General features: G+C 40.0%; 1 protein-coding gene across 2 annotated transcripts in view; it reads right to left on the bottom strand.

Annotated features, from left to right (window-relative positions):
- The window catches only part of STK32A (serine/threonine kinase 32A), a gene marked incomplete at both ends in the record, with an annotated part of 115,197 nt that extends 92,183 nt beyond the window's left edge, over window positions 1-23,014 (bottom strand). For both annotated transcript variants that reach the window (XM_082835399.1, XM_082835400.1), the window contains one exon: window positions 22,963-23,014. In XM_082835399.1, coding sequence (XP_082691525.1) covers window positions 22,963-23,014 — 52 coding nt within the window. The remainder of the gene's footprint in view (window positions 1-22,962) is intronic.
- Window positions 23,015-23,525: the final 511 nt, after the last annotated feature.

The raw sequence follows: 23,525 nt of genomic DNA on the forward strand, positions 1-23,525 counted from the left end.
TGTACATGTGTTGTAGGCTAACTTTATAAAAGTAGAACTACTGGGACAAAGATTATGTGGATTTTCCAATTTAATGGATATTGTCAACAGCCCTCCAAAGATGTTGCACCCAATCTCCTTCCAGCAACGTGTAAGAGTGACATTTTGTCCACCACCCTGCCAACACTATCACATCAACTGTCCTTTATCTGACAAGTGAAAAAAAATTGAATTATTTACTTTATACAGTTGACCCTTGAACAATGTAGGGGGTTAGGGGTGCCAGCACTGCTCTCAGCAAAAATCCACATGTAATTTATAGTCAGCCTTCCAAATCTGAGGTTCCTCCATATCTGTGTTTTCGTATCTGCGGATTTAATCCAAGGTAGATCGTGTACTACTGTAGTTATCGTAGTACGTATTTATTTTACAAAATTAGTGGACCACACAATTGCTGTTCAAAGGTCAGCTGTATTTCTTTAATGAGTAAAGTCTCATATCTTTGTACATTTATTTTTTCAAAGAACTGCCTATTCATATATTTTGCCTGTTTCTAATGAGTTATTCTTATGGATTTGCAAATGCATTTAAAATGTTAAGTAAATTAACTTTCTCTTAGTACATCTCGGAAATATTTTTCTAGGCTGCCCATTTGGCTTTTGACTTTAAAACATTTTTAATAAGGTAGAAAACTTAAGTGTTAAATTTATATTTTATAGTCAAATTTTATATGGTCAAATGTATCCATCTTTCCCTTTTTGTCCCTCTGGACTTAAGTCTTTTTAAAAAAGGCTTTTTTTTTTTTTTTTTTTTTTTTTTGTTAAAAGCAGGTACTTGTATTTTAAATCAATAGCTTTTGACATTTCTAAAATACAACATAATTTATTCTAAGGTTATATCTATCCAAGATACACAGAGCAAAAAAGTTTCCAAATTCCAACAATTCTAAAAACTCCTGCTACTGCTTAAATGAAAAGCCCAAACAATCAATCATTTCCTTGCATGCCATCATGCCAATGTGATTGTTAATAAGTGGATACTTCTAAGTGCTTTGGGAAATATCCTCTTGACGCAGGCTCTCCATACCTTGCTTATGTTGGCAATTTATTTAGTAAACACTTTACTTATACAGCACGATGTTAAATTCCAGTGCTGTTTGGTCCCAACTGATACATTACACACATTGGTTGCTTAAACACACATTGGTTGCTTAAACATGACATTGGTTGCTTAAACAAACCACTGGCTGTGGTTCTCTAAAGGCAGAGTCAATTCCACATGGAGACAGTAATGGCTTAGCTGGCCCCATGTGCCCCTTCTTCACCCCAGTTCAGGAAGTGTGTGTGTGTGTGTGTGTGTGTGTGTGTGTGTGTGTGTGTGTGTGTGTGTGTGCGCGCGCGCATGCGCGCGCGTCAGTGTGTGTGATTCCTCCCCCCACTACAGCAGAATAGACACTTAGGTGGAGTAAAGGTACAGAGGATGCTCACTGAACTTGGTCTGCGTTCACTGACAACAGAGCTGTACTGATGGCTCACGCAGTAACAGCCAGCCATTGCGCTCTGTGCTGGGGACAAAGAAAGCCAAGGTTGCCTACCTTCCTGGGGCTGACAGTCTAGTGGGACACCAGAATAATTAATAATAGCTAATATCTAACATTTTTGTAAGGAATATCAGGTATTAGTCTAAGCATGTTATATAGGTATATTATCTCAATTTTCCATCAATCCAATGAAATAGTACTACTATTATTGCCATTGTTTTAAGCTGAGCAAACTGCAGCCCAGAGTAATGAAGTAATTTTCTCAAGGCCACAGCGTAAACAAGGGGCAGCTCCAAGGGTTGAAGTCCGGAGCTGTCCTCAAACGCTGTTCTCTGCTGCAGCCCATTAAATGTAGAAAATTGTACCCGAGAAAGTGGTATATGCCGCACAGAGTCAGGGGAAGACTTGTCTCACAACAGTGAACATCTTTCTGGCTTGTCTTCTTCAGCAAGATCTTTTTTTTCATGGATCCTGTCTTATAACACTGATCCCACCAACCATGTGCGGTCACTGGTATCTGTCACTCATCCTGTCCCCGACCTTTGCCAGAAGCCCTGGTCTGGGAGTGGGACTGTGACCTGAGTCATTCCAATCTATAGACTCTACATGCAGGGTTTTCTGATCTGGAAATGCATGCTTCCCCGCTATCACAAAGCTGTCTGAACATGAGAACAGAACTGGCCAAATGGAGAAAAAGCAGGTCGGTAGGTCCCAGGAAATGAAACCAACACAGGGAATAAAGTGGACTTGCACGATAAAAAGGGATCCCTGGTAGCACTAAAGTGTGCGGCTTCCTATTCAGATAGGGCCTATCTTGATTACTCTGCAGGCACCCTGATATTCTTCCAATAATTTTAAAATTTTTATGTTTTTAGCAAAGCTCAAGTTCCAACTAACACAAGCTCCACTGCTGTAGGGAGAAAATCAGAGTGTCATGGGAACATACAGCAGGAACAGCTGTCCAGGAAATGCAGTAAAACATCTTAGAGGAGGTGATTAGCACCTGAGAAAAATGTTACAAGGGACTTCCTCTTTCTATTTTTTCTTATTTTTATCCCTACATTGAATTGGAGTGTCAGAAAGATAATCTCCAAGGAAAAGAAATGAAACCTACACATACATGACTGCAGTGTAAAGGAATGCATATGTACTGAGAGCCTCATGTTGTCCTACAGTGATTCCCAAATATGTCTGCCCACCAAAATCACACAAAACACTGTTTTAGGGCTTCCCTGGTGGCGCAGTGGCTGCGAATCCGCCTGCCGATGCAGGGGACACGGGTTCGTGCCCCGGTCCGGGAAGATCCCGCATGCCGCGGAGCGGCTGGGCCCGTGAGCCATGGCCGCTGAGCCTGCGCGTCCGGAGCCTGTGCTCCTCAACGGGAGAGGCCACAACAGTGAGAGGCCCGCGTACCGCAAAAAAACACAAAAAAACCCCACTGTTTTAAAGATGCAGATACATGGGCCTCATCTGAATCAGACTCTGGAGGCTGGACCTAAGATTTTGATGGAAACTTCCCGGAACCAGTCTGCAGGGCTTTATTTACGAACCACTGTTTTGTTCACTAAAAACCATGGGAGTTCTAAGGTGGGAGAAATTTCTTCCTACTGTAGAAGATGAAAAGAGCTTCAGGGAAGGGCAGCATTTCACTTGAGCCTCACAGAAAGGGTAAGAGTTGAACAGGTGACCAAGCAGTGGCGCGCAGGGAGGATGTACTTACTGAGCGACTCAAACCCTAGTGTGACAAGGCTCTCAATAAATAGTTTACTTAATTTGATTTCCAAGGCCTCAGACCTCCCCTTCTACCTCTGCCCCCATCCCCATGAATCGGAAGCGAATTAGTAATAGTGTCTATAAATAATTAAGAGGCCTCTGTTGCCTGCACTGTGCCACATCTTAGGTCAAAGTTGATAATTATTATCTATTAGGTACACCCATCGTATAGGCACTGATCCAGTGCTTTATAAACATTATCCTAATTAATCCTTACCAAAGCACCATAAGGTTGTCATATTATTGCTGCTTTGCGGATGAGTTACAGAGACTCAAAAAAGTTAAATCTCCCAGGGGTGGTGCTTGGACTTGAAACTGACTATGTGTGGCTCCAGGTTTGTTGATTTTAATAGTACAGATGAGTCCTGGAAGTTTTGCGATACAATATGGTGGTTATGAGCATGAAATTCAGGGTTTGGGTTTGGGTTGCCCTGCTTACTAGCTGTGGACTTTAAATTAGTTAACTTCTCTGAGTTTAAATTTCCTTCTCTGTAAAACTGATTGCATTTAGTATCCCTTCTAAGGTTATTAGGAGGACTAGGTGAAATAAGGCATATCAAAGGTGCTTATCAAGAGTTTTTAGTTAGAACTCAATAAAAGTGTCATTATTACTGTTTTCGCTATCGTTACTGGATGAGTCACTGTGGTATCAGCCCAGAACAGTGCTTTCCTTGCCAAAACATTAGGCAAAATGATGTTGGGACGTGACACAGGATGAACAGTACCAAGAATATACCCTCTATGAAGGCAGACACTGGGCCCATCCTGCTGACTATGGTATCTACATTGCCTACAACCATGTTGGGCATGTAGCACATGCATAATCAATACTTATTAAGTGGAGGAAGTACCGTCACCAAAATTTAACAGAGTATGTAATAGCTTAGGAGGAAACATTTTAAAGATATTTTTCTTCATGTTTATTTCCTAGCATGTCATCATTTAAAATTGGTACCTCTACACAACACTGTAAGTTAACTATACTTCAATTAAAAATTAAAAAAAAATTTTTAATAAAATGGGTAGTGCAGCTCCTAAGGAATATCTTACCAATTATCTGACCTATTATCAAAAGGCTTCTTAATGAGCTAGGCAATTAAGAAAGAAAGTCTCCATTTGAATGGTGACAACTTCAGATTTCTCTGAAGGCACTAGATTTATATCTTAAACACCTCAAGGATTGATTTACTCATTCTTTGAGCCCAAAAGTGTCAAGAACTGCCGTGCTCTGAACTGCCATCTTCCACCCTACCAACCTCATAACCAACAACTATCCTAAGCAAGGACATGGATGAAAACCCCAGGAACTGAAGGATAATTAACAGCAGGAGTCAAATTGCCTTTGTCACTGCTGCATGATCTTCAAACAGAAGTAAATGTATCTCACTATGGCAACTGGAAGGTACCCACATGAAATTAGTCTTCCATATACCTCATCATACCTTCCATATACCTCCCGCTGTCACTTTGCCCATTTATTTTTAAGAATGGACACTGCATGATTTGCCAAAAAGGGAATAAAAGGACCGAAAAAAAATTGAAGCGCTGGCGAAAAATAGTTCTTTTGGTGGATTTTACCAGTTTTCCATTAATTAGGGTGAATTATGCTATATTCCCAAATGGAGGCAGTTAGCAAAAAAACTGCTTACACCCTTTCAAGACAGTCACAACAAGGAGGAAGGAAATTCAACTCACTCCTCCAGAAGCCATAGCTTTACTAGCAAGTCAGATCAACCAATATTCTTTGAGCATCTCTATGCCCAGGACTGTGCTAGGCACTGGTGGAAAAACAAAAGGAGCTTGGGTTCAAGTCACATCCTCAGGAAACTGAGTATGACTCATTCAGTTGTATTTGTGAGAACCTGGATAATCAAATGCCCCTGCCTGACTTACATTTTATTTTGCTATAGTGTATTTATCTTTGGAATACATTTTTTAATCTTTCTGGAATTAAATGAGTCTAAGTAAATACATAGACAAATAAGTAGACAAATGAAAGCAATCAAATGTTTGGTATAGAAAGCAGCTCTATGGAGAGGGGAGCAAGTATTGGGGCATGGCAATTTTGCTTCTTGGTTTTTAGTGAAGGTGGAATGCTTTGATGGAAGATAAAAAATGATTTGAGTCAGACAGACTTGCACTGGAATCCTAGATGCACCACTTACAAGATAAATGGAATTAGGAAATTTACTGGCCGTTTCTGAGTTTCAATTTCTTGTTCATAATGAATATTTTTTATATAAAACCCATGCTTTTATCATAAATACAGAAAAGTAGAAGAAAAACAAAATCATCTAATGATAACAGTGATTACTATTTCGATTAGTTTTTCTATCTTTTAGGCATTTTTATTTTTATCATTTTTATGTTTATTTTATCTATATCTACATTAAACACTGATGTTAGTCCTGTGATCCACTTGTCTCACGCTTCAATCTCTTCTGGCCAAGAAGCTAACACTTTTACTTCTTTGAGTTAATAAGTTTGGTAGTTTCCACTGTATCATCTAAATAGTATCTTTTTTTATTTTTTTCTTGTCAGTTTTAGGCATTACTTACTGAATTTTCAAGGTGGCAAGTGGGCATTTAGCTCACTTCCTTGGTCTTTTGGTCTCACCCCAACATGCTCCTATCTTTCTAATACAGTATAGCTGTATCTGATAAAATAATTTCAATCAGATCAATATTCAGTATTTCCATTATTATGAGTATGGAAATGGTACACACACCTGAGTCATGTAGTAAACCACAACTGGTTTTCCCTTCTTGCACATGTTTTTTTTGGTTTTCCCTGGAGTTAATAATTGTCTTGTTTATACTTGTTTGCTTTTCTATAGCCTTTTTCCTAATTCAATCTCAAACTCTTCTCTAGTTGTTTAAGTTCCCTTTCAACATGTTCAAGTGCATCAATCACAAGGCCATCTTCCTGAAAATGTCTCTACCACAGCCCTCCAATCTGGACTCTTTATCCTTTTTGCTTCCCAGCTGTCATTCTCGGGCTCCCCGTCACAGTCGTCCTAGGAATTTCCTTCACTCCTCTTTCACGAAGGAGTCCCTGCTTATCGCATGCCCTGTCTCCCTCTCTCTTCCTTGATTCCCCTGTTTTCGTGGAGTGCATTCTACAGCAGTTTTGTAGGAAGGATTGCATGGGAGGTAAATTTTTGAAGCCTTATACATATGCAAAATATATTATTCTACTCGCGCTCAGTTGCAAGTTTGGCTGAGTATTGAATTCTAGGTTTAATTTCCTCCCAAATTTTGAGGCCTGGCTCTCCTTAATTTCTAGCTTTTTGTGTTGCTGTTACGTCTAAAGCTATTTTGATGCCAGACCGTCTAATGTAACAACAGTTTTCTTCTCTGGAACCTTGCAGGACTGGGTATTTGTGCTGAATGTTTTGAAGTTTTATGATTATATGGGCTTATTTTATTTGTCATGCTGGGCACTTGATAGGCTCATTCAATCTGGAAAAGTTCTGGGCTTTTCTTTAAATTATATAGTGATGGTTTCCTCCCTTTTATTTTCTCTTGCTCTATTTTTGTACTTACTATTATTTAAAACTAGAACTCTTAGACTGGCTCTTAAGTTTTCTTGTACTTACCCTTCTGTTTTCTATCTCTGTTCATTATTCTAGGAAATTTTCTCAAATCTATCTTCTGAACCTTTGGAATTTTTCCATTTTTGCTGTAATTTGTTCTCCTCACACTAATTTTTGGTCTATGAATGTTGCTCTCTTGGTATCCTTTTTTTTTTTCATCAAAATAAATTATTGGTCACTATATCACATCTCTCTCTGATAGTTATCGTCAAATTGCTGTTTTCTCTGTTCATGTGTTTTAGTATCTGTCAGTCCTATTAGAAGCCTTTCCCACATGTCCGAAAATCCTTGGTTATCTGTTCATCTTTAAGTGTGGAGACCTAAACCCCTGTCTGAAAGTTCTGAGCATGAGGGTGGAACTTGTCGACACCAGGCTTCACTCCAGAAATCAATGGCTAGGATGTTGAGTTAGAAAATTCTGAAGTCGGCTAACTTTAAATTTTCCTCTTGGGTTGTCAAAAGCTCCAGGAAAGACACTACCTGGAGTTTTGTCTGGAGAGGGAGGACCCTGGAGTCAGTGTTATCAGAGCCTAATGGGAAAGAGGGCTGAGGGCTTGCACACCCAGCATGCATTCATTTATCCAATTCCTCCATTCTCCACAAGGCACTGGTGGCCCTCTGTGTGCCAGGTCTTTCCCGTTAAGGGACTTTCCTCTCCAGAGGATAAACTACAGTGTGGATGTGTGGAGAGCAGATGACTAGTTTCTTTCTTTTGACAAAGTGGTAGAAGGACCCGACCAGTTTTTAAACAGATATCCAAGCAATTCTTCTTATTTAACACCCCCCTTTCACCTCTACTTCGAGAGACAAGTAACACTGCAGATTCCCCGGGGACTGGAAGGAGAAGAATGTGTTTCACTCACCATCTCTCCCTGGAAGTCTTGCTTCCATTTTTCCTCATCCTTAAAATAGATACCTACCTCCCAGGGCTACGGTGGGAACTAAATTAGATTACGTAAAGCAGGCATATATCCAGAGTACAGTAGGTGCTCAGTAAATGAGCTGTTTTTGATTACTTTTGGAAGGTGGAACTTAACAGTGGGAATCAGAGATAGCCATCAATATATCATTTATTTTCTATGTTACCTTGGCTAGTGTTTTTGTTTTTTAAATTAATTAATTAATTTTGGCTGCACCAGGTGTTGGTTGTGGCATGTGGACTCTTAGTTGCAGCATGCATGCGGGATCTAGTTCCCCTACCAGGAATCGAACCTGGGCCCCCTGCATTGGGAATGTGGAGTTTTTACCCACTGGACCACAGGGAAGTCCCCTTGGCTAGTGTTTTTTAAAACCATCTTTAGACTTGTATTTTCATCCAAATAAGGGATAATAATCGCTTTCTTATTTATCTCAGGATTACTTTAAGAGTCAAATTAGAAGAGGATGAGCAAATACTGTGCAGCACAAAGCTGCCTCCTTGGGCTGGAGGCAGCCAGAAGTGGGTGAGGGCTCTTGCTCTGCCTCTTCCCAGCATGTGAACTGGGCAGACTTTCTAACCTTGCAGAGTCTCCACTCCTTGCTCTGGAAATCAGCGTGGCTGATATATTCCTCATAATTTGTGATGAGGATAAAGTGAGATAACCTAAGCACGGTACCCCGTTTTGAGACGCACTCCTGGGAGCACGGGTTTCCCTTATTCCACCTGACATCCACCTGTCTCTCGGACTCAGCTCTAAGTTTTCTGTATTGAAGGTTCCCTATAACCTCACCATGAATTGCTAAATATGAGTACAAGCACAATCTTAAACTTGAGGGGGTGGCATGGACTCCTTGGGCGAATACGTGGACTCTTTTTCCAGGGAGAATAAAGAACACAAGCATACAAACTAGTCTTGGTATAAATCACAGGACTCCTCAGAACCCTATTTATAGATCCCATGTTAACAATTAATAGATGTCTTCTAAGTGAGAGATACTACCTCTGAAGCAGCATCCTAACGTAAAACCCTAAGTATAAGCCCCGTTCACAAATCAAATGGTAGCACTTTCAAACATTTACTATATGAAGCATTGTGCTAGGCATTTCCCTTGCATGATTTCATATAATTCTTATTAGCCCCCAAACACAAGTAAAACATTGAGAAGAGAGTAGGTAACTTGCTCAAGGTCGTAGAGCTAGTAATGGCTGGAGTTAGCAATCAAACCAAGGGTATAGGTTATGAGTTGAGTGTCCCCCCAAAAAAGATACATAGGAGTCACAACCGCTAGTGCCAAAGAATGTGATCGTATTTGGGAATGACGTTGTTGCAGATGTAATTAGTTGAGATGAGGTTGTATCAGAGTAAGGTAGGCTAGGCCCCTCAACCAATATGACTGGTACCCTTGTAAGAAGAGAGAAGCCTGCACACAGACACAGACCATATGAAGACAGAGTCAGAGGCTACGGTGATGCTACCACAAGCCAAAGAACTCTGGGGGCTACCAGAAGCTGGAAGAGGCAAGGGAGAAGCCTCCCCTACAGAATCCAGAGGGAGCATGATCCTGCCATCACCTTGACTTCAGACTCCTAGACTCCATAGTTTTCAGTGGAAACGCACTGAGGAAAGGAAGCAAGTCAATTCTAGTTACCAATTAGGAACCTAAGTCTTCAACAGAAATTCTTTTTAATGCTTCAATCAAACCTTAGTTTAGAACATTTTTCCTGGTATGTTATATCCTGGACACAAAATGAAGTTATCAAAGTGACAATGACTTTAATATTTTATAAAAGTAAGTCAAAATTATTCTACAAGGGATCATACAATTAAATTGAAGAGTGAGTGAGTGATGATGATCAGGACGGTGAAATGAAAGACATGGATGCAGGTCATTGAAATTGTTGTCCTTGGAATCAAAATGAATAGAGGAAGACAAGTAAAACTCAAGAGTAGTGATGACCTGCGTAATTAACTCCAGGGAAGAAGAGGTGTTATACATTGAACCCATAACACTTCAGCAATAACACTGAAGGGATGTGTGAGTGATAGCAGACGTGAAGATGAATACCACTGTGAAATGAAATGACTCAGCCCTCTGAAGCAGGATGCACCGGTAGGCACGAAATGAGTGTCTGATGTATTCTTATGTAAAAGCAATCCCCTAGGTTTGTTTACTTTTATAAATTCATTCTGGTTGGCCATCATGGGAGGATATCTATAACTGAAATAAATGAGATTCATTTCTATCAAGATTCAGGATGTAGCCAGGTGGCTATCCGATTTCAGTGGTTTAACCTTCCTACGCCTCAGTCCTGCTATGTTTAAATTGCAGGCTGATCTGATGATAAAGTGCATTTTGGTAGTTGGTCTTACTGGGTGGTGAGTACATCTTTACATCACTTGATTCCAAATCGAACTCCGTGACATACTCAGTATCTGGATGGGAAGGTGGTGAGTGAGATCCCAAGAGACAGTGCCCAGCTGGTCACCTACCAAACTACCAGCCTGAGGCAATGACAGCCACCACCATGCCCCGCCTGAGTATGTCATGGGGGTGCTCACCCCCAAACGTCCCCCTCATTAGCACCCAAATCCTCGTTGTAGGTGGAGGGTAGGAGGGTCTAGGTAACTGACTTAGAAGGCTTCCTAGGGAGGGGACAGACTATGAGGCAAAGCTCCAAGCCCCTGGCAGGTGATCCACTACCCCATCAGACCTCACAAACATAAATTCTAAGATAAAATTAGTAAGAATTTAGAGACAGCAGCTGGAGGCAGTGAAGCCCACGTGTGGGGCCCTTGTGAACACAAGGCACTGTGTGCCTGCACTGGTCTCATGTGGATGAAGCCAGCCCTGGTTCCTGATCACATCATTTCACAGGAATTAACCAATATAAAGGGAAGAAACCATCGGCTAAGACTTGCTCTACTATCTCCTGTTTATTAAAAAAAAAAAAAAAATCCTCCCTTAACATCATACTCAGCTTCAGCTGTTGGCTTATTTCTCTGCTTCCCTTTAGAGTAAACTTCTGGAAAGGGTTTACTGTACCGGCTGTGTCCACGTCCTCCCCTCCCAAACACTCCTAATCCCCCAGACTCTGGCTCTTGCCCCCATATCCCCACTTGAACTGCTTTTGTCAGAATCACCTATATCCTGCTGATTGCCTGATCCCCCAGATACTTCTCACTTTACTCAACCACTCAGGAACGTTCAGCACAAGAGACTACTTCCTCCTTCTTCAAGAAGTCTTCTCTCTTACATTTCACGACAAATGTTTTTCATGTCTCACAGGCTGTTCCTTCTCAATTTCCTTACCTGATTGTTTTCCTCTGCCTGACTTCTAAATACGGGGGTTCTTCTCCTCTGTTTCTTCTTACCTCAACATAATAAAGGCCATATATGACAAACTCACAGCCAACATTGTTCTCAGTGGTGAAAAATTGAAACTATTTCCACTAAGATCAGGAACAAGACAAGGTTGCCCACTCTCACCACTCTTATTCAACATAGTTTTGGAAGTTTTAGCCACAGCAATCAGAGATGAAAAAGAAAGAAAAGGAATCCAAATCAGAAAAGAAGAAGTAAGGCTGTCACTGTTTGCAGATGACATGATATACTATACATAGAGAATCCTAAAGATGCTACCAGAAAACTACTAGAGCTAATCATTGAATTTGTTAAAGTAGCAGGATACAAAATTAATGCACAGAAATCTCTTGCACTCCTATACACTAATGATGAAAAATCTGAAAGAGAAATTAGGGAAACAGTCCTATTTACCATTGCAACAAAAAGAATAAAATACCTAAGAATAAACCTACCTAAGGAGACAAAAGACCTGTATGCAGAAAATTATAAGACACTGATGAAAGAAATTAAAGATGGAAACAGATGGAGAGATATACCATATTCTTGGATTGGAAGAGTCAACATTGTGAAAATGACTATACCACACAAAGCAATCTACAGATTCAATGCAACCCCTATCAAACTACCAATGGCAATTTTCACAAAACTAGAGTAAAAAATTTCACAATTTGTACGGAAACACAAAAGACCCTGAATAGCCAATGCAATCTTGAGAAAGAAAAACGGAACTGGAGGAATCAGGCTCCCTGACTTCAGACTATACTACAAAGGTACAGTAATCAAGACAGTATGGTACTGGCACAAAAACAGAAAGATAGATCAATGGAACAGGATAGAAAGCCCAGAGATGAACCCACACATGGTCACCTTATCTTTGATAAAGGAGGCAAGAATATACAATGGAGAAAAGACAGCCTCTTCAATAAGTGGTGTTGGGAAAACTGGACAGCTACATGTAAAAGAATGAAATTAGAACACTCCCTAACACCATACACAAAAATAAACTCAAAATGGATTAAAGACTTAAATGTAAGGCCAGACACTATAAAACTCTCAGAGGAAAACATAGGCAGAACAGTCTGACATAAATCACAGCAAGATCCTTTTAGACCCACCTCTTAGAGAAATGGAAATAAAAACAAAAATAAACAAATGGCACCTAATGAAACTTAAAAGCTTTTGCACAGCAAAGGAAAACTATAAACAAGATGAAAAGATAACCTCAGAATGGGAGAAAATATTTGCAAATGAAGCAACTGACAAAGGATTAACCTCCAAAATTTACAAGCAGCTCAATATCAAACAAACAACCCCATCTAAAAATGGGCAGAAGAGACATTTCTCCAAAGAAGATACACAGATTGCCAACAAACACATGAAAGAATGCTCAACATCACTAATCATTAGAGAAATGCAAATCAAAACTACAATGAGGTATCACCTCACACCAGTCAGAATGGCCAACATCAAAAAATCTACAAACAATAAATGCTGGAGAGAGTGTGGAGAAAAGGGAACTCTCTTTCAATGTTGGTGAGACTGTAAATCGATACAGCCACTATGGAGAACAGTATGGAGGTTCCTTAAAAAACTACAAATAGAACTACCATATGACCCAGCAATCCCACTACTGGGCATAGACCCTGAAAAAACCATAATTCAAAAAGAGTAATGTACCACAATGTTCATTGCAGCTCTATTTACAATAGCCAGGACATGGAAGCAACCCAAGTGTCCATCGACAGATGAATGGATAAAGAAGATGTGGCACATATATACAATGGAATATTACTCAGCCATAAAAGGAAATGAAATTGAGTTATTTGCAGTGAGGTGGATGGACCTAGAGTCTGTCATACAGAGTGAAGTAAGTCAGAGAAAAGAGAAAGAGAAAAGAGAAAAACAAATACCGTATGCTAACACATATATATGGAATGTAAAAAGAAAAAAAAAAGGTTCTGAAGAACCTAGGGGCAGGACAGGAATAAAGATGCAGATGTAGAGAATGGACTTGAGGACATGGGGAGGGGGAAGGGTAAACTGGGATGAAGTGAGTGAATGGCATGGACTTATATATACTACCAAATGTAAGATAGATTGCTAGTGGGAAGCAGCTGCATAGCACAGCGAGGTCAGCTCGGTGCTTTGTGACCACCTAGAGGGGTGGGATAGGGAGGGTGGGAGGGAGATGCAAGAGGGAGGATACATGGGGACATATGTATATGTATAGCTGATTCACTTTGTTATACCGTAGAAACTAACACACCATTGTAAAGCAATTATACTCCAATAAAGATGTTAAAAAAATTAAAATTTTTAATAGTGTTAGCTTTATGAGAAACTACATTGCCCTTGTTTTTCACCCTTCTCAACAAACTAAGAAAAATGTTACATTTGTCCACAGAGGGTGTCTGGAAGCTACTGATTTAACCTGTAACTCTGACACCATGATGCTAGTTAAGGTTGAAGGTCCACTCTAGAACATTTCACTGGTGATTCACTAATTAAACTACTTAGCTGGTTCACTAGCCCTTTATCAAACCAAATGGCTGGCAGCTAACGGTTGCCACTAATACGTGTGGAGCTCGGCAGGTCATTTCAGTATATATTTGAAACTTCTCCACGGAAGGAGCTTCCAAGGCCAGTTGAGGCATCTGCTTGCACAGCCACCACTTCCCTTTTAGCAAATGCGGTGCCCCAGGGAGTCTGGGCTTTACCGACATCCATTACTGGTGCCAAGACCAAGCAGTAGGCACCAACAGCTTCTTTTTCTGCTGCCTGGACCCCAGGTCATGAATTTGCTCAGAAGTCAGAATTACACTGGCTATTTCTTTAGAACAAATCAGGAAGTAGAACAGTGGGGCAGGATGGGGGATCAATACCCCCAACTGTTGGATGCCTCTCAGTTGACTAAATAAATGCCCCAGTAGGAAATAAACTCTATCTAATGATATTTCAAATGAATTCTAGGTTGTACCCATTTAACTGAATCTAGTCTATGTGGTTACCAAATAATATATATCACAAAAATGATATATTTTATTCTCTAAAAGAGTAGATTTCTCGGTTCAAGTACTTCCACTGACTCAGACTAATGAACCAAAAGAGAGTTGGTGAAGACTGCCTTTGTTAAGCATCTACAGAGAACAGATGTCAGTCTCCTTGCCCAGTCCCTCAGTTACAGCTAGAGGGTTATGAATGGATATCAGATGAGCCCCTGGCACATGTAAAGAAATGTCTGCAGGATGCTTTAGGGCAAAGGTCAGTACAGTATGGCGTGTGGGCCAGATCCAACCCACCATCTATTTTTACATGGCTCATAAGCTAGGAATGGCTTTCATATTTCTAAATGCTTGGAAAATAAAAATATTTTGTGACAAGTGAAAATGATGTGAAATTCAAATTTCAGTGTCCACAAATAAAGTGTTAGTGGAACAGAGCCATGTTCGTTAGTTTCCACATTATCTCTGGCTGCCTTCATGCCGCAACAGCAGAGTTGAGTCGTTGTGACACAAACTGAACAGCAGAATATAAAACATTTACTATCTGGCCCATCACAGAAAAAGCATGCCAACCCCTACATTCAGCTGTTCTCAGAAATAACAAAAAACATAGGTTACTCGAGTGTAAAACAAGGTTAATATTACTTATGGTACTGTAAATATGCCTTCAGGAAGGAAAGAAGAAATAGTTCAGGAGAAAAAAAAATAAAGCCTCTGCCAGTCTTTGGAATTCAAAATCTATACCCATAGGTTTCTCAGTCCTTTCAACCATATAAATTGTGCTCAGCATCCTATTTTAACAGGAATATAATTCCATCATTGGCATTGTATGTGTGTTTCCAAATAAAATTTCCACAAATGGTCCCATAGCAATGCATAGTTGAAATCGCCATATAATTCATAGGACCTAAACTGGTAAAGTGATGGGTAACGCTGGTCACTGTAACTAAGTTTACACTGGCCAGGCCATATAGCAGAAGTCAGATCCTCTGAAGGCCTTCAGTCCGTTCTCATTGAAGTAGCTGCTGAATATTGACGCCAGCTTACAGATTTCGGTTTTCAACCTAGGTTAGTTTCAAGATGAAAATTTTAAAAATGTCTCTAGCTTTGGATAGGATAAAAAGTTAGTATAGCATGAGTGTTTAATAATCGGCAAATACATCACCATAATTGGTTCATAAGACACTCTTTGAACTAAAATGTTCTTTATTGAAAGAACAATAAAGAAGTGAATTATCTCCCAATCTGATTCCCACTTGGACTAGAAGCATCCCACCATTAAACAGAGTTACCTTGTGTTTTACTCATTAACCTGAGTAAACATGAATTGTGTTGCCTGAAAAAGTTGTAGTGAGGAGACCTTAGAGAACATAATCGCTCTTCAGCTGTTGAGATTCTGCAAATCAGAAGCTGTAGCTGTTAAACCAGGGAGGGGAGGGAGGGGAGGATAAATGGGAAAAAATGATGTTTCCAATAGAAAAAGAGTGTTCCTGATCATGACCTTTTGTTTCCCAAATTGAGGTCCACAGAGAATTATTTGCCACAAGGTATTAAAAGGTTTTCCACAAAACTGATTTAATTTTGAAATAAGTTTGAAAAATGTCAGAGTACGGAGATTTCAACATTGTTGCACATTTCAGAGCCTTTATTATGCTAATAAGCATCGTGAATCTCCAAGGGCAGGATGTCAGTTTCCTAAATTTGTTTGAGTAGATTCTCCTAAACATGTATCAGGAAGCATGCCAATCAGAAGCACTAGCTCAGTCTTTGATGTCTGTTTTCTTGGCCGTCTAGTCTGTTTCTCCCAGATTCCTCCAATCCCTTGGGATAGGGGAAATTAAAACCCTCCCAAATTAAAAGTGTTTGTTGCTATAAACTAGTGGCTGAGATTATTTATGACAAACACCTTAACTAAATATTAGACCGTCCAAGATAACATAATGATTTTAGGAAGCTGATTCTCGGGCTTCCCGGGTGGCACAGTGGTTAACAATCTGCCTGCCAGTGCAGGGAACACGGGTTCAAGCCCTGGTCCGAGAAGATCCCACATGCTGCAGAGCAACTAAGCCTGTGCGCCACAACTGCTGAGCCTGTGCTCTAGAGCCTGTGAGCCACAACTACTGAAGCCCGCACGCCTAGAGCCCGTGCTCTGCAACAAGAAAGCCACCACAATGAGAAGCCCGTGCACCGCAATGAAGACTAGCCCCTCTTTGCAACTAGAGAAAGCCCGCGTGCAGCAACGGAGACCCAACGCAGCCAAAAATAAATAAATAAAACAAATAAATTAAAAAAAAAAAAAAGCCAATTCTTACTAGGGAAATTTTCATTTTACTTTCCCAATCATTTTAACACAAAATAGTAAATATCAGACAACATAACTCAAGTTTGAGAGGGGAAAGTCTGAAATTCATTTGCCTACGCCACTGGGTACAAATATGCAATGCATGGACATTAAAATAACAAAGAAGAGTCTCAGAGTCCTTCCGTGGCTGGAATCAATTCAGGAACCTCCCATTTCTTTTGGATTGCAAATCTGTGACCAATTTTTTTGGCCCAACTTTTTTGAAGGACCCAGTGCCTCCCTCACCAAAGATGTAGGAAAACTGGAAGCGATCACATATCCTAGGAGACAAGTGTTGCCAAATGAAAGTGGAACATTGGGTTTTCAGCAAGTCTGAAGAACAATGCAATAATTGAGGTCTCTTTACAAACTCAGGGCATTGATGTACTCTTTGTAGAGACATTTTAACCTAAGGCCAACTGTTCTTAGCTACAGCACTCCAGAAGAAAGTTGTCTCTTGGTTTAACTAAACCAACTCTATCTCCTCTCCATTCTTTGTATATGCTTGGAAACACATACTACTTATAATGATTGCAAGATCCTCTTCTGTTGCCCAGACTGTGAATTATAACCAAGTCCACTTTTTCCCGTACTAAAGAATTTCTTTCTCTAAATCAGCCTGAAAACCTCAATGATTGGACTTTAAAAATGTTAATTTTTTAATCAAACAAGCAAAAGAAAAAAACCCAAACAAAACAAAAAGCACTGCATTCAGAGAGAGGAAATAAAGCAGATATAATGAACAAGCTATAAACAGTAAAACAAGTATTACCTGTACTTCTTTTCTTTCAGAAAACTTAGGATGCTTTCTGTATCATTATTTCTCATAGTATCCACATGATAGTTGGGTCTGAGGGACAACTGTCACTGTGTCTGTTGTTCGAATGGGATTACTTAAATAATCTGTTTTGGGCTTAAATCAGAAAAAGTAAGTTTATCAATTTTTCAGCCCAATGAGTTATTGATTTTGCCTTAAATGAAAATACAATCACCCCAGAGGGGATAACAGAAAAAACAGATGGGATTATGTTTTTGTGAAGTTAATAATTTGGCTTCTTTTCAGAGGACTTATATAGGTTTTCACAGAATCCATGCAATCTGCCATCTGACAGTTCGGCTCTGTTGATAGAAGTGTGAATAGGTCATTAACTATGGCATCTACACAGTTGCATGTAATCGATCTTGTTCCTCTTAGAAGTTGAAATACTTCAAAGAGTTCATGCTCAGAGACTCTGACACTGGTAAATAGTATTATAACTAGCATTAATTGGGTGGTTACTTTATATGAGACACCTTGCTAAGTGTTTTATCTGCGTTATTTTATTCTCTCCTCACAATGACCCAGTGAAGTATGCCCAATTAACTTGTATTTTATATATGAAGAAACTGAGCTTACAGAGGTTTGATAACTTGTACAATCAAAGGGTTTGTTTGGGTTTTTTTCAAATGAATTCACTAGTAATTATTCAGATTTGGGGACTTCTTTCTATTGTATTTCAAATCCCTTTAGAACACTTTATAGTTAAGTTGACTCTAGTGTTTGATGGTTGATCAGGCTATATCCCCTTTGCTTTTTCTCATAGAAATACACAGATTGCTAGGCTGTGGCACAGCTGAGATTTGAAACTGTGTATGTGTTTCCACTACCAGAGCCCTGGCCTGTTATGTCAGGTGGTCTCCCACTACTAAAACACAAAACATAATTAGGTGGAAGACATTGTGCTGGGTGGTTCCTTAAAAAATTGAAGAATTATCATATGATCCAGCAATTCTGCTTCTAAGGATGTACCAGATGAAAACAGGGACTTGAACAGATACTTGTACACCCGTGTTCACAGCAGCATTATTTATGGTAGTCAAAAGGTAGAAACAACCTAATGTTCACTGATGAATGAAAGAATAAACAAAATGTGGTATCTGCATACAGTAGAGTATTATTCAGCCTTAAAAAGGAATGAAATTCTGAAACATGCTACAGTGTGGATGAACCTTGATAACTGAAATAAACCAGACCCAAAAGGACAGATATTACATGATTTCACTTATATAAGGTACCTAGAATAGTTAAAATCATAGAGACAGAGTAGAATGGTGGTTGTCAGGGGCTGCGGGGAAGAGGGAATGGGGAGTTACTGTTTAATGGGCACAAAATTTCAGTTTGGGAAGATTAAAAAGTTCTATGGTGGTGGTGATGGTTGTCCCCAAATGTGAATATACTCCATGCCACTAAACTGTACACTTAAAAATCGTTAAAATGGTACACTTTATTATGTATTATACCACAATAAAAAATGTAACTAGGACTTGGGTTTGCCCTAAGCCACAAAAGAAAACAATATCATGTGAGGTCTACTTTGTAAAAACTCACTTAACAGTAATTAAATAAGCAAGCCTTCTGCTCTTCCACAGCAGCTGTAAAGCTTATACTTTGTTTTCACTAAATAAAGATCAACGTAAGTAACTAACAGAATGATCTCAAGATCAGTATCAGATGGAACAGCATGAAACACAAAGTATCAGGACGAATTCCAGCAAGAACAGCTTATCTCAAGGGACATCCACTAACATCTTATTCCTTAATTACCTTCAAAGTGAACCAAAAATTTTTTTTCCATGAGAAAGAAATCTTGAAATCTTACTTGGGAAAATGGGTACACATTTTCTCCTCAAATCTATATATTGGGAATAGTAAACACTTTGAAGGAAATATTAGATACTTTTCCATCACATTTTGGGATTCTTTTTCAGCAATTAAATTGGTTCATTTAAGTGCCCTAGATTCTGGCCCCATTTGATTATTTATATAAAAATAGATCAAAATGATACAGGCATTTATGTTCTTGGATTAGTCAGTGATTTTGTTGTTGTTTCTTGGTCAGAAGCCTCACAGCAATCAAAGTTTCACCTTGTGCTCTGTCCAGACCTATGAAAGGAGCCAAATCACCTTTATAGGATTTACTGATTAAAAAAAAGTAAATAACTGGAATTTCATACTTTTCCTCCCCAAAACTCAATGATCTTGTAAACAAGTTAATACGGCAATTAAATGCGATTCCTTTCAGGACTTCCCTGGTGGCGCAGTAGTTGGGAGTCCACTTGCCATTGCAGGGGACTGGGGTATGACCCCTGGTCCGGGAAGATCCCACAGGCCTCAGAGCAACTAAGCCCGTGCACCACAACTACTGAGTCTGCGCTCTAGAGCCCGCGAGCCACAACTACTGAGCCCGTGTGCCGCAACTACTGAGCCCGTGAGCCACAGCTACTGAGCCTGCGTGCCACAACTACTGAAGCCCATGCGCCTGGAGCCCATGCTCCACAATGGGAGAGGCCACCGCAATGAGAAGCCAGCGCACCACAACGAAGAGTAGCCCCTGCTCGCCACAACTAGAGAAAGCCCGCACGCAGCAAAGAAGACCCAATGCAGCCATAAATAAATAAATAGATAAATAAATTTATTTTAAAAATATCGCTTTCATAATATAGAAACTCATCCTCATTGGAATGTGAAGACATAGGCAACTGGTCATTTCCGATTTTGTCATCATTTGGACTTTTTCCTATGCCTGAACTGTTCTTCTGTTATTACATGAGTGGCTTCCTCACCTTTTCAGCCTTTACCTCAGATGTCACCTCGTCAGAAAGGCCAACCCCGGCCACACCCTATCTGAAGTGGTCTCCTTACCATCACCTGTCCCTCTCCATAAGATCACTCACAGTCACTTCCTTGGTGGTACTTTAACACTATCTGAAGTTATCTGGTTTATGTATTTGTGAACTAGTTTATTGTTTGCCTCCCACGATTAGAATACGAGCTCCACAAGGGCAGGGGAAGGGCCCTCTTCTCTCCTACTCTGTTCCTCACATCTAGCAGAGGGACATCTAGCAGAATGATGGGCTTGTAGTAGACGGGGTTGCCTTTCTACTTCTGCCTTGCAACTGTGTGTGTGAACGGACTCAGAGCTTCACCCCTGGGAAGTGCAGACATACTGTTAGGCTCAGCTCTTCTCTCTAAGGGTGCTGCTGTAGGCTCATCTCATTGGCCTGGCGGACAGGACCACAAAAAGTGGTGACCTAGAGGGTGTTAAGAAAGATCTCCTTGCTCATTAAGCCTAACTTCACTCCAACCTAGTTTTCCCAGAGCCCCTTGAAGGTACTTATAAAGTGCTACCTGATTTCCCATTTGCCATAATCCCTTGGGACAGTTGCTTTCTTGGACACTCCATGAGACCAAGGGCTGGCTGGATTAAAGATTTAGACATCTCTGTATTTTCTCATTATCATGTTACCCTAATACCTTAAAACAATACATACCCCTAGCAAGTAACAAGCACGAAGCTGGCCTCTCTTACCTCCTCTGTTCTCTGAGGACCAGCCTCATGCACATTAGTTTTGAATCCGTAGGGAGCAGAGGGAACCAAACAAATGAAATGTAAGCCTTCTTGCCTTCCCATTTTAGAGATGGAAGAATCAAGGAACATCCCTGGCCTCTAGATCCTTGACTTTACAACTTGATAAAGCAAAGCAAGGCAACAGATATGAGTGGGAAAAAGTTTTCTTAAGACCATTTTCAAACTATGTAATTTCAGGGTTCCTATGAGAATATTTTGTATAGGTAGTCACGATGCACCTCTAAACTGATAGTGAGTAGCTGGCAACAGGCATGTTGATTGGTTAGACATGTTTTTTAAAGGGTCCAACCAAAGATTCAAAAATTAAGATTGCAGCAGACTTCTGTTTGTCTCCCAGCCATGGCAAATAGCTAATTGTCCCCTTCTTTTGTAACAAAACACAACTCCTTGTATTTAGAAGATTCATGGCCACACAAGATAACTAACTAAATTTCCCAGTCTCCTTTGTAATGAAGCATGTGAGTGAAAGTGACAAGCGAGAGGCAGATCATATCCTTAAAAGAAGTGGGCTCGGTCTCCCCACTCTTCCCCTTCCCACTGGCTGGAATGTGGATGTGGTGGTGAGCCATCCTGAGGCATGAGGGTGACAGTAACACTCTAGGGCAGGGAAGGGAAGGAAAGAAGCCAGCTTGTCAGAGCCAGAGTCCCTAACCCTTCGCAGCCACATCTCACCTGAATTACTTATGCCTAGATTGTTACGTGAGAAAGAAAAACACTACCATCTTCTTTATGCCACTGTTATTTGTAGTTTCTGTTTGAGCAAACTTTCCTTGATGATTCAGATGCTGCTTCCTAAGTTTTGCAAGGTGCCTTTAGGATCTCAAAATGATAAACTTTTGGAGTTGAAAAAGACCTTCAGGGTTACTACCCTCTCTCACTTGATTGATGAGGAAACTGAAGGTAAATAAACTTCTTGAGCACACAGGTAGCTGGTAATAGGACGAGCGTTCAGATCTCCTGGATTTCAGTTCATTGTTCTTTCTCTCTGTGGTCCATTTAGCAGAACTCCCTGGAAATGACTGTGAGGGCTGCCTCTGGGGAGCCTGGATAACTTACTAGCTAGGACCTAGGGCCACCTTTTTCCCAGGCAACCTATAAACAGTGTATGCCTACAAGGCTGCTGTAAAGTTTCCCTTTTCTCCAATAAAACTGATCCTTTTTCCTAGGACCCAGCATTGTGGAATTTGGCTAGGACCCTGGAACATGCTAATCAGAAGCTCAGAAGGCACCAACCTGCTTGCCTGACTCCACTGTATAATATTATGAGTATCAATTATCATTCATATGCAACTTGATAATATAAGAATTTTTCTATAACAACTAGCAATAGGGGTAACTTCAGCTGTCAAGGGAACAAATAAATCATTTTGTTTCAAGGTCTTCTATCCACCAGATGACAACCCATAGCTCCCTTTGGACAAAGGGCATTGGTAGAGTTGTGATTAAGAAAGCTGTATGATATCACTTATATGCGGAATCTAAAAAGAAATTATACAAACGAACTTATTTACAAAACAGAAACAGACTCATAGATGTAGAGAAAGAACTTATGGTTACCGGGGGAAAGGGATAGTTAGGGAGTGTAGGATTGACATGTACACACTGCTATATTTAAAATGGATAACCAACAAGGATCTACTGTATAGCACAGGGAACCCTGCTCAATATTATGTAACAACCTAAATGGGAAAAGAATTTGAAAAAGAATAGCTACATGTATAGGTATAACTGAATCACTTTGCTGTACACCTGAAACTATCACAGCACTGTTGATCAACTATACTCCAATATAAAAAAAATGTTAAAAAAAATTTAAAAATCTAATATATCACTTTTCTAATTAAAAAAAAGTTGTCCAAGGTCCCATGGAAAGTGGAAGGTAAAAATCCAGCTCTTAGCATACCAGGTCCTCAGGCTTACCCTTGCAGTTCTTTTTTTTTTTATTTTAAGGTCTTACATGACAGTTTACTTATGAAACAAGGAGCTTATATTTGAATTTTGCAAACTATGTTTATATACAATTATCGCACGTTTCTCACCATCGTCATTTTCATCAAACACCGGTGGTTTGCTTGAAGTGTTGGCTCCCATGGTCAAGTCTGCCCAGACCCGGGTCCTCCAGTTACATTATCCCAGCAGAAACATTCAGCTTCACTCAAAAGAGAACCGGAAACCTTAGCTAGATATCTAGGAGAGAAAAAGAAACAGTATCCTTATGATATGGTGTACTCTAGGTACCCTGATTATAGACGATGGCCGAAAATTAACCTCATCTATGCCCCTGCAGTGGAATTTTTTTGTTCTTGAAAATAATAATTTCAGAGAAAACAGAGAAAATCAAGCATCTGGGAGTACCCGCTACATGGCCTCGTCAGAAGTGGACCTGGACTTACAAGAAAGGAGGAAAGCAAAATATTTTTCTGAGTGTGAAGGCAAGTTTAAAATGAGGTCAGCAATACTTTATTTAACCACTATAAACTAAAATATATTTTATTGTGACTCTCCATGTCTTTGAGAAAATATGTTAATTTTAAACATTTTTTTGATGTGTGATCAACAACTTATTTTTTAGTCATGAAAAGACATACCCCTCTTTCCTCCT

Source organism: Leucopleurus acutus, assembly GCF_964270905.1.
Source record: "Leucopleurus acutus genome assembly, chromosome: 3".
Lineage (NCBI taxonomy): Eukaryota > Metazoa > Chordata > Mammalia > Artiodactyla > Delphinidae > Leucopleurus > Leucopleurus acutus.